The following is a 12,361-nucleotide window of genomic DNA, read 5'->3' on the forward strand; positions in this document are numbered from 1 at the left end:
ATTTTACATTAATATTTCAGTCCTTCTGGTATATATTCACTCTCAGTCTAAGGCATATGTTCCTTAGGAAACCAAGGAATTCTTACCAAAGCAAAATTAGAAGTGGTTTCTAAGCCTTATAAATGGTGGTAAACGCATCCGTGAACTGACAAGTGCTCACACCAAATGACCTTGAAATACCTCTCCAGCATTAGGGTTTTCCAAAATGTTTCATAAATTATGCTATGGCTGATGGATAAGGTCCCACAACTTACCTTCTGTTATAATCTCATGTCCTTTCTGAGTCAATTTGACAGGCTTATACGTGGAAGCAAAAGGAAATCCTAAAAAGAAAACTGCACACTATGGGTTTACAAAGAAACTTCATAAGGATTTTGTTCATTTTTGTTTTTTGTTTCAGCCCCAAATGAATAAACTCCTTTAATTCTTGGTTCCTTAATATACACGGCTTTGGCATGAAGATACAGTTTTGCTAGATTCTGACCTTTGTCCGTAAGACAGCAATTCCCTGATTTTTAGAGCACAGTGCCTTGTGTGTAGTACGTAGTAAATAATTATTTCTTGAAGAAATAAATGAGTGGATGAATATACTGTATTTTGCTGTGTATGACGTGCTCCCGGGTTTAACGTGCTCCCAGGTATAAGGTACACCCATGTTTGCGGCCCAAACTTAAAATCCTTTGCTTTAATTTTTTAATACAAATTTTTATTTGTTTATATTTAAGTTTTTTTTATATTATAAAAAGACATTTATATAGATACAGAATTAGTACTACCCACATAGAATGTGTGCCCTTATTTTTCTTTCAAAAATTTGGGCAAAAAGTACACATTCTACATGGCAAAATTACAATACATAACCTGGTTTTCTTAATTTTTAAATCAACTAATATGTCTTCAAAATGTTCTCAGGGCCAGGCGTGGTGGTTCACACCTGTATTCCTAGCACTCTGGGAGGCTGAGGGGGGTGGATTGCCTGAGCTCAGAAGTTCAAGACCAGCTTGAGCAAGAGGGAGACCTGTCTTTAAAAAAAAAATAGCCAGGCGTTGTGGTGGGTGCCTGTAGTCCCAGCTACTTGGGAGGCTGAGGCAAGAGAATCACTTGAGCCTGAGAGTTTGAGGTTGCTGTGAGCTGTGATGCCACAGCACTCTACCCATGGCAGCAAAGTAAGACTCTGTCTCCAAAAAAAAAAAAAAAAAAGCCCTCAAGTCTATACTTTGTCAGGAACCACTTTGACCTTCATTTTGTTAGCCTATATGGATGGTCTTATCTTTGTGGGAAATGCTGTGACCCAACTAGAATCCAAGGATGCCCCAGTTGGCTGTGGGACTGTTCTTGGTCAAATGATTTTCATCTTCATAGCATCTGTCCATTGGGAAGTGAAATTAGGAATTGCAACAAGAACCAGAAAGAAAATTCTGTGCTGCGTTGGCCATCACACGGATGGCACATTCAAAGCAGGTTGACAATGAAACAACAAAGTGTTATGACACTTTGTCATAACAGACACAGTGTAAAAAAAAAAAAAAAAGGAAAAATTTAGACAGATTTCTTTGAGTTTGAAACAAACTATAATATATACGCAGTCCTAGTTTTTCACTTAACCTTTTATGCTATGTTTGGAGACAAAAATCTGCTGGGAGAACTTGCTCCCAATTTGTACAAAATTACATTTTTGATTTTTTTAATGGATACATAATAATGGTACATATTTATGGGATATATAGTGAGTTTCTGTACATACAGCATATAGTGATCAAATTGGAGTAATTAGCATGCCCATCACCTTGAACATTTATCCTCCCTTTGTGTTGGGAGCATTCAAAATCCTCTCTTCTAGCTGTTCGCTCATATGCAGAAGTTGCCCTTAATGTACAAAAATGCTTAATTTAATCAAGGAATCTGTGGGAATGATGAGCATGATGAAGTGGGACCAAGCTCTCCTCTGTAGCAGTGTCAATGTCAACGGCAAATAAACAGCTCCGCAGCCCCTGCCCATGACAGAGGCTCTTTGTCATCCCTGATCAATAGCTGCTTTGTGAGCATGTGTTGTTAGAGCTGCTAAGAATTGACGACCACGCTAAGCACGTGCTGCTAAATTTGCCATATTGAGGTGGATCAAACTGCTAAATCCTGCATTGAAGCTTGATCCAATAAATGAGGGGGGGGTCTCTGATCCTCCATTTCTATCCCATTCATAAGGATGGAGTGACCATAAAGAGCCAGCGAGTGAGTGCAGAGACCATGGTTGCATATATGTTGTGTGCAAGGGAAGCTCAGGCCCACCACAGAGGAGAGGAGGTGCCTGTGTGGGGTACGTGGAGTGAGAAGCCCATCTGCTCCAGAACTTTTCTCTCTGAGCTAAATTCTCTTTCACTTCACCCCTGAATTCTCCAAGAGTCTGGCGATCAGAGCTGTTCTGAGCAGGTAAAACATAGCAAGCATCCCCTGTTGTTTATGAAGGTGGAAGGAGCTGAAATTGCAAGATCTACTAAATCCTGAAATTCTGGAAATTAATCACTTCAAAAGCCTATTTAGGTAACTCCACCAAAAGCTGAATCATAGTTGATTTTTTATGTGAATTTAATGCCACTTCCATAAATGCCTTTTCTTACTCACACCTCTTGGTTTTCTGTACTGGTTTGTAGCCCGCAATATATATAACTAATATAAAATATATTAGTTATATTTTATATAACTAATAATTTTAAGAATTAAACCTGCCATTCATGATAGAATAGTTTGTTCACTTCTGATCACAAAGTGTGGCCAGTCTTAAAAATTCACAGGTAAAGTTAGATGATTTAAAAAAAATTAATATGCCTAGGAAATCACACTCCTACAGTGTAATCATTGCATCAAACCTACTCATTTGTGGAGATAAAAGAACACGTCAAAAACAGGTAAGTGCTTCTTTATCAAAAGGCAGCATCTTAGGCTGTGCCACAGTCAGGTCTGATTATTTGAGTCAAGTCCCTGAACATCTCATGGGTCATCTTGATAACAGGGAGGTCCATGGATTTGGGACTTTCCCTAAATCTGGATTTACACTAGAGCAGTGATTATTAATCTTTCTCTGTCTTAAGTCAGAAAAATGTACGTTTGCAAACACAAGTTTATATGAGCATTGGGGTTCATTGAGTCTCTGAAGACCATCTGTAGGGTGGTAGATGTTGTTGGAAGATGTTTCTAAAGTGGATTCTGATCCCAAACTGTTCCCACCTAAAACCAGAATCAACGGTAGCTTTGAAAACTCTTGGAACATTTAATGACACGCTTTGGAATCTAAAGAAAGCTGTTTCTTCCGAGGATACTTTGAACGTTGTCTGACTAACTTCACTAAAAATGCTTCAAACTTGCATTTCGTAGCCAAGTGGAGCTGAGTTCACCTACACCCCTTTCTATAACTCCTGGGAACAACTCTCACCGGCTCTGCAAGCCTTACCCCCACTTGGCTCTCATGCTGCACTTACCTTGGCTTGTGACCGACTCTCATAACTTCCTCCGTTGTTTCAGAAGCTTCCCTGAGAGTCTTGGCCCTGACCCTTGCCTACACAACTCAGGTCATCCTGTGCTCCACCCCTCGCTCTGCCAGTCTAGCACCTTGGGGAGGGGACAAGAACAGATGGATACCCAGGCATTGGCCACCCTTGGGGGCCTTTGTCAGGTGACAGCTGTGTCAGGGGGACACTCCCTGCCCCTTCAGTTGAGTCTAAGCTTTTTCTTCAGCAGCCTGGCTGCTGGGCAGTGGGTTTCCCCTGGTCCTGTCCCGCCCACAGAATGTGCTACCTGTTTCCACAGGGGACGTGGGGTGCGAGGTCGCCTCTCCTCCCGCGGATGCGGTAGGAACAGGTTTGCCTTGTTTCTCAATGCTGAGCCACATGCCTGAGTTCACAGGCCTCTCCCGGGCTTCCTGGCTTTATGCTCTCTTCCTTGGCAGGCTTCTCCTGCCCTCCAGAGCCCTAGCCTGTCCGCGGGCCACCCTCCTGGTTATCTAGTGTGTCTGCTCTCCTGCCAGGATCCTCCTTAAATTTCTTGCCTAATGGAAGTTCCCTTTCTCCTTTGTTTCCCTGGGTCACTTCAGTGCCCTGCTTGCCCCATCAGGCCTTTGTGTCTCTGCTCCTTCCACCTCAGTCGCTCACCCTCCCTGACCTCCCAGCCCTTAATCTTGTTAGTCTCCCTGGCACCTCCCAAAGGCACTCACTGTCTTCCCCACTCTCCCCCCCAACCCCCCCCCCCCCCGTGCCTATCAGGAACAACCAACTACAAAGAGTTTACTGCGCTGAAAAGTGAGTGACTGTCCTCATGGCCTCTACTTTCTTTCTTTCGTTTTGTGTTTTTTTTTTTTGAGATAGAGTCTCACTCTGTTACCAGTATTGCCCAGGCTAAAATACCGTAGTGTCAGCCTATCTCACTGCAGCCTCAAACTCCTGGGCTCAAACGATGCTCCTGCCTCAGCCTCCCAAGTAGCTGGGACTACAGGTGCCTGCCACAAAATTAGCTAATTTTGTCTGTTTTTAGTAGAGATGGGGTCTCACTCTGGCTCAGGCTGGTCTCAAACTCTTGAGCTCAAGCAATCCACTGGCCTCAGCCTCCCAGGGTGCTAGGATTACAGGTGTGGGCTACTGCACCCAGCTCAGCAACACTTTGCAGAGTCACATTTCCAGTGGAATCTGAATATGGAAGGATTTAGATCCACCGGAAAATGTTAAACCTCCAGTGTTAGGCTGTGTGTGAAATTCTCGGCAGTTCCTCCCACATCTGATGTTATGAACACTGTTTATAGATGCTTGGAAAGAAGCCTTTAATACTTGTATTGTGTTTTAACTTGCTTTCCTTTGGAGGCAGGGAATTGTCAAGTAAGTATGCACATCACTCTGGAGACAAGCACAGGTGTTCAGTGCACAGCCGGCACTGATTCCTACAGAGTCCATAACCGCCAAGGGTCAATACTTAAAAAACTCGCTGAATTTGCCACAATGCAGGTTTCTTCCCCCGGCCCCCCTCATCTTCAGTTTTGAAGCAATACAGCTGTAAACATATGCTTGTGAAATTAGAAACATTCTGAGATTGCTTTACTTTTCAGTGTTTTACTGAAAGTCAAGGTGAAAACACATCAGATTGCCTCTGTGCGTATATATACAGTCTCATGTATATATAAATGCACAGTGTCCGTGCTCGAATGCATTCTCTCTACACTCTGTATAATATGTGCAATATTATACAACCTGTATGTCCCCTGGGATGCCTCATGAACCTTGCTGTAGTTCTGGTGTCCCCTTGCTCTTAGCACAGACCCTGGCTTGCTTTTGCCACACACTCAAACGTTCTTAGGTGAAAGAAGAAACCCACGGATTTCATTTGAAAGTCCCACTAAAACAGAAGAAAGAGCAGATGTCCTGGGAAGCAGTAATTAATGTGAAGGAAGTGTCTAATGGTGCGAACCGGCATGCCCCCAGCCTCCCAATTTTGCTCAGTTTGGTGGCGATGATGTCAGCCGGGGCTGTCATTTTGCAGAGATGTGCTCTCTACCCATTCTTCCGTGGTGACTATAATACCATTTGGTCCAATTATCACTTATGATTACATAACATGTTTGGATTGAAGAGTTTCTGAGAAGATAAAGGTACCTTGTTTTCCCCTGCACCAAAAAAAAAAAATAAATAATAAACAGAAAAAAACTAACCAAACAAACAAGAGACAAACTCATAAGCTGTTCCAACAGGCGCACTGACCTACCAAGAAACACTGGGATTTATTAAGCTAAATTATGAGTTGAATTTGATTTGGAAACAAAGCACCCATTGTGTGTAACTCTCAAACGATGTCCCTGAGGATGTCATTGTTTTTCTAACAACAAGTTTCTCCCCAGCACACTCTAACATAAGCAGAGTCCCCAGGCGCATTCGTAAAGTCACCGAGAGTGTGCAGGAAGCATTGACAAGGCTTCCTTTTCTCTCCCCATTCTGTAGGCGCTTTAGTGCAGAGTTTGCCCAGAGACACCAGGGTAGGAGCTTTCTGAATTTGTAGACTGGTGCACTCTTTCATTTCTGTTTTAGTTCTTTGCTGGCATGCTGGGGAAGCATGGTTTGTGCCACACAGGAATGTCTGTTCACTTGGACAATGCTTGTGCATGAATGAGGTGGTTGCTAATGCTCCTCTAAACTGTACTAAGTCTCTCACTTGGCTTTGTTTGCTGCTTACAAGGGGATCAAGGTAATCCTTTCTTTTTGCATAGCCCGAGAAAAATAACTAATGAATTTGAAACCTGCAGTGGGAGCTGGAACCGGTTTCCCTTCACCCCTCCCTAGGTTCCTAAACTTCGGGAAGTCTGATTTAAGGGAACCCCACATCATCAAGAACTGGTCCACTCATCTAGGAGTCCTCTGGGGCTTATGTATTATAAAATCTCATATAAATATGGAGGTACCAGTCCCCCAAACTGAGAAGGGGAAAGCAACCTTGGGTGTGATAGGAGTAGCTTACTTACCATAGACCTTAACCCCGAGGTGCGGTGCAGAGCTGAAGGCGGGAGTGAGCGGGACTGACCTGGGCACTTGGCACATGGCCCTGAGGGCCTGTTCCAAAGCCTGGCTTGTAAGTGCCACTTCACACCAGTCTGTGATCCTTGACAACTTAATTCTGAACAACATTGGCACCTCCCTGTCTGTAAGATGGCCAGAGAGTTGAGGAAGTGTGGCCCTTCCTTCTGGTGCTTGGGCTCCTCCTTGGTTTTAAAACAAGTCCCTCTGGCTCCCGTGAGCTTTCTGCTCCCAGGTAATACTAAGTGCGGGGAGATGGGGCTGAGCCTGACCAGGGAGCCTGACCAGGCCCCTTTGTGTGGGGGACTTTTATTTTTTGAGACAGAGTCTCACTCTTTCACCGTAGGTAGAGTGCTGTGGCATACATAGCTCATAGCGACCTCAAACTCTTGGGCTCGAGAGAGCCTCCTGCCTCAGCCTCCCAAGTCACTGGGACTACAGGTCCTGCCACAATGCCCCACTAATTTTTCTGTTTTAGAGATGGGGTCTCATTCTTGCTCAGGTTGAACAAGGCTGGTCTCAAACTTCTGGGTTGAAGAGATCCGCCTGCCTTGGCCTCCCAGAGACCAGGCCCAGCTGGGGGACTTTTAATGTCAGCAGCTCCCTCTCCTGGGGTAGGTTATCTGGGGGGGGGGACAGGGCAGAGCACACCTAGGCCAGAGCACTCAGAGTGGGGGTGGGGAGAGAGGAGGCCACACTAGCCTGTGGGTTCAACACTGTGCATCCTCTGCCCCCTGTCTATTCCAGGCCACCTGTTAGCAGAGCAGCTCCCCAGCCTGAGAAACTCCAGAAGAACAATATCACCAAGAAAAAGAAGCTGGTTGAGGTGAGGAGGTTAAACTCTTTGGCTTTAAATCTGCTCTTGACATTCTAAGACCTTCCCTGTGGATATCACCCTCTGCATGTCCCACAGGTACTGTCATGGGAACCTGCATGGACCTGTGGGTGCTCTGGTTCCCTCTCCCTTCTACACAGCATCAAGTCCTCCACCGCAAGGACCAGAGTCACATCCACTCGTCACATTCCTGCTTCCCCAAGCCTTGTCCCCAGGTCCTATCAGTACTAACTTTAAACAAACAGGCTCCACCCCTATACCTAGTGCCACAAGGGTCCTCAGCTTCCTAGGGAGAGGACAGTGCTCACTCACTGTCGCTACTGTCATCTGAGCACTCACCCTGTGCCGGGTTCCCTGCTGAGTTCCCCCGGAGCATCTCATACAAGGCGCACACACCTGCAGTTGGACTGTTGGTGTGTGCCTTTTGCAAATGAGGACACTGTGGTTCAGGGGAGTTAAGGGAGTTGTTAGATCCCGTTCCCAAGGTCACAAGCCAGTAAAGTGGAGAGAATTTGAACTCAGTTGTGTAGACGTGAGGATCAGCAATAGTAAAGCTGCTATTCCAGCAGAAACCCCCCCTGCTGGTTCTTTCTGCTTCCAGACTCTCCCCCACTCCCCACACATGCTCTCCTGCCCCCAGAATTAGCGGATTTTTTTATTTTTATTTTTTTGAGACAGAGTATCACTATGTTACCCTGGGTAGAGTGCTGTGGCGTCACAGCTCACAGCAACCTCAACCTCTTTGGCTTATGCTATTCTCTTGCCTCAGCCTCCCAAGTAGCTGGGACTTGGTGCCCACCACAACACCTGGTTATTTTTTGGTTGCAGTTGTCTTTATTGTTTAGCAGGCCTGGGCTGGGCTCAAACCCGCCAGCTTTGGTATACGTGACCAGCACCCTACTCACTGAGCTGCAGGCACTGAGCCAGAATTAGTTCTTTAAAATACAAATCTGTCCTGCTTCACCCCGGCCGTAAGACCCGGGAGGTCCCATGTTGCTGATGCCAGTGCTCTCTGAACATTACCGCCCTCACTTCTCACTCATGTGACTCCCTACTGGCCTGTAAACTCGCTGAGGCCAGAAAGCTATCTTTCATTTATTAATTGGAAAGGGAAGTTTTATCGGGAGGATTTGGTATGAATATAGCAGAGGTCAGAAAATGCAGCTGAGCTTCAGGAAAGACGGAACCCTGCAGCTGAAAGGCCCTCTGAAGCCGAGATGCACCTCATCTGCTCGGCAAGACCTGGGGGTATCTGGGGCCTTCTTCTCTTTCTCTGCAGACTTCTTGAAGTGCTTTTCCTGCATGTGGCAGATTATGGGTGCCACCTAGCACCTCAGTTTATATCTCCTCGATTAATTGAACATCTGAGCTTACCAGCATCTCTAATTCTAAATTCTAAATTGTGGGAGAAACTATCTGATAGACCCAGCTTGAGTCCATTGCTCCAGGATGGGGGTTGGGGGGACCAAGTCACATATTAAACACACAGTTTGGGGGCACACCGAGGGGTAGGTAGTCACTCCTGAGTTGAAAGGACAAAGGATTTCCAGATGAGAGAGATTAAAAAAAAAAAACAAAACAGCAAAATCATAAAGGTACAAGAATGCTTGTGACATGTGGGCGAAATAGACAAGTCAGCATGACCAGGGGTACAGGAGATAGAATCAGATAAATGTGTGGGGTAAGGTCTGTCTGCTGGGCGGCACCTGTAGCTCAAAGGAGCAGGGCGCTGGCCCCATGGACCAGAGTTGGGGGTTCAAACCCAGCCCCTGCCAAAACTTGCAAAAAAAAAAAAAAAAGACTCAGTCTGCCAACAAGGAAGTTGAGCTTCATCCCATAAGCAGTGAGAAACAATGAATGCTTTTGAGTAAAGAAGTGTCATGGTATTTTATTTTACTTATTTGTTTATTTATTTTTTGAGATGGAGTCTCACTTTCTTGCCCCTGGTAGTGTCGTCGTGTCACAGCTCACAGCAACCTCCTGGGCTCAAGCGATTCTCTTGCCTCAGCCTCCCAAGTAGCTGGGACTACAGGCGCCCGCAACAACGACTGGCTATTTTTTTTTTTAAGGATGGGGTCTCACTCTTGCTCAGGCTGGTCTCGAATTCCCGAGCTCAAGCGATCTACCTGCCTTGGCCTCCCAGAGTGCTGTGATTTACAGGTGTGAGGCACCTTGCCTGGCCTATCATGGTATTTTAGGAACATCAATCTGATATTTGTAATTAGTGAGTTGAGAGAGAGAAAAGGCCAGAAGCAGGAGGGACTCCCATCTTCCCAACCTTCTCTTCCGTCACAGGACAGTGCCAGGCAGAGGCACTACCCAGTGCGTGTGTGTTGAATGGAATTAAGAACTGATGTGACTCAGCCCGTGCTCTTTGTCTTAGAACACACAAGACAGCAGGAAGAGAAAGACTATAACCCCCAAATAGTATCTAATGAGGAAAAAAATGCAAAGGTGTGGAACTTTGTAGAGCAAGCACCAAGCCACGGAATAAGCATGGCATTTGTCTCTGAACTCTGTTCTGCCAACCCCAGCTGCACTTCTGGGAGCTTAACAGAGCAAATCTGTAGCCACCATTCAGCTCACCTAAAGGTACCTGCCAGGGCACAGACGGGAAATTGCTAGGTAACCTTTATCTCACATCTATGGTCTTTGGTGCACCTAAGGAACCAGGAAATAAATCTGGTTTTTGTAGAAAAGTCACTGTAATTTTAGGTGTTAACTGCCACCCATTCCCAGCATTTCAGGGAACTAAAGAAAGGGCTGCATCTTCTCCTCAGCTAATCAAGAAGCAAAGTGACTCAGTGAGGGGTGGCCTGCCTCAGGGCTGTACCTTCAGGCGGTGCCCCTGAGGGGGTGGCCCCACAGCAGCCCCTCTCAGGTCTCTTGACTGTATGTGCACACAGGAGCTGGCTCTTGACCACGTGTTTGGCTACAGAGGGTTCGACTGCCGCAATAACCTGCACTACCTTAACGACGGGGCGGACATCATCTTCCACACGGCTGCGGCTGGCGTCGTTCAGAACCTTTCCACAGGTAACGGGAGAGAAGCCGCCCTTGGGATGCAGGTTTTTCTTTCAGCCCTTTCCTCTGCTTTGCCACTCGGAGGGTGCCCAAAAGCTTCAGCAATTTCCTTGGCTTTTAGAGCCGTTCTGCTCAATTCTAGCCTATCACTTTGTCCTAGGAGCCTCAGAGCCCTCTTTCTCCCCAGCCTGGGCCCAGCCTTATCTTGGGAAGGCCCTGGAGGCAGGTGCCAGTGTTGACTCAGCTCCTCTGTGGGTCACCGTGGAGGGAAGCCAGAGGGAGGGTGGGGGGATGGGGGACGGAGAAATTCCTTAGACTGTAACCAAGAACAAAGCATAGGGAACTTTTTCTCATTAGTTTTTAACAATGACCCATTTTTTTGTTTTGTTTGTTTTGACTATTCAGCCACATTTACAATAAGAATGAAAACAAACAAAATACCCAAACCACATGATGACACAAAGTAAAAAATAAAGTTAAACACTTCAAACAAAAAGAAGCACTCAGGAATGAGCAGACACCCCCATCTTTACCACCAGACTTAAACATGTTAGCAGTTTGCCTCATTTGCTTCCTATCTCAAATAATGTTTTCTTATTTTTTATGTTCTTTTCCAAATTCTACGTGAAAAAAACCATGAAATTCCTCCGTTATACATAGATGTATACAGGGAAATCGCTGGGCACAGAATGATTTGTGTTTTTTTGCAGGGAGGAGGACCTTGAAATTGTCTAGATGTTTTCTTGGTCTTCTAGCCACATATCATTGTTTTGGTGGCAGTGTGCTCTTTTTGTGACTATCAATGCTACCATTCACCCCTGGGTTCTTGGGCAGTGTGGTGGGGGTAAAGTGGCCACTTGGAAAGTCAACAAACCCATTTACCAAAATAGATGATGAAGGGTTTCCTGCCCTTTCCTCTGCTTCCTGTGACACACGCTGAGTCAGGGCTGTCGGGGGTGAGCCACACTGGCTGTGGCATCCAGGCACCCAGTGGACTGGCTCTCCATGAGGGAGCCCCTGAGGACCTGCATTGCACACGAGTAAGTGGTGACACTTTGGGAAGCATCATCTCCAGGCCCCCACTCCACCCTGTCCACAGGGAGACCTGTAGAAGTCATCAGGGGAAAACTTTGACCTTCATCATTTCGGACTCTGCAAGCCTCTGTAGTTAGACTGTGCTCTGGACCCACACAGGGCCGCAGGAAGGATTGAAGTGGAATTGGAATATGTTAGCGATAACAGATACATTTTCTTCTCCTGGACCTAGAGCAGAATATGTACATTTTAAAAAATGATCTTCTATCTCCTCCAGGATGATTCTGATTGTGAGAGTTTCGGGGGTTTAGGCTCTCACTTTTGCAAGGAGTTTCCAAGATTCTGCATGATGCCTTGGGATTCCATGAAAGGCTTAGGTTCCACTTGCACCCTCCCGTGATCTCTCTGTCCTAGGGAGCCAGAGCTTCTACCTGGAGCATACAGATGACATCCTGTGCCTCACGGTGAACCAGCACCCCAAGTACAGAAATGTGGTGGCCACCAGCCAGATAGGTAGGAGGCCTCGCAGTGGCTGAGGCTGTCCCAGCTGAGCAGGGACAGCGACTTACCAGCACTTCTTGGGAGAGGGAGTGGGTGGGTAGCTAATGCCCACCCTTTTGTGTTGGTGTGTTGAGCCTTGAATGTGTTGCCTGTGTCGATGAATCCAGTGACTGGTGACTCTGAGAGACCTTGGGGTCAGACCAGAACCTGATGGTCTGAATAAGTGGACAGCCCCCCATCCCTGTGGACTTGTGAGAATAATTTTTCAGATCCCAGGTGTCTAGTGAAGAGCCCTATGTCTTAAAACCCCATGACTGTGCTTGGCAATGCTGGATTGCAGTAAGTGTGCCTAGCCCTCTGTCCCCTGGGAAACTGCCAATGACAAATGTGAACTGGTTCACATTTACAAAGAGTTTGTTCCTTT

At 46.2% G+C, this 12,361-nt stretch overlaps 1 protein-coding gene across 1 annotated transcript in view; it reads left to right on the plus strand.

The window, feature by feature from the left end:
- Window positions 1–12,361, plus strand: part of EML6 (EMAP like 6) — a 305,590-nt gene that overhangs the window by 275,329 nt on the left and 17,900 nt on the right. Inside the window, exons 29-31 of the mRNA XM_053588414.1 lie at window positions 7,290–7,368; window positions 10,284–10,413; window positions 11,851–11,949. Coding sequence (XP_053444389.1) covers window positions 7,290–7,368; window positions 10,284–10,413; window positions 11,851–11,949 — 308 coding nt within the window. The remainder of the gene's footprint in view (window positions 1–7,289; window positions 7,369–10,283; window positions 10,414–11,850; window positions 11,950–12,361) is intronic.

Source organism: Nycticebus coucang, chromosome 4 (genome assembly GCF_027406575.1).
Source record: "Nycticebus coucang isolate mNycCou1 chromosome 4, mNycCou1.pri, whole genome shotgun sequence".
Lineage (NCBI taxonomy): Eukaryota > Metazoa > Chordata > Mammalia > Primates > Lorisidae > Nycticebus > Nycticebus coucang.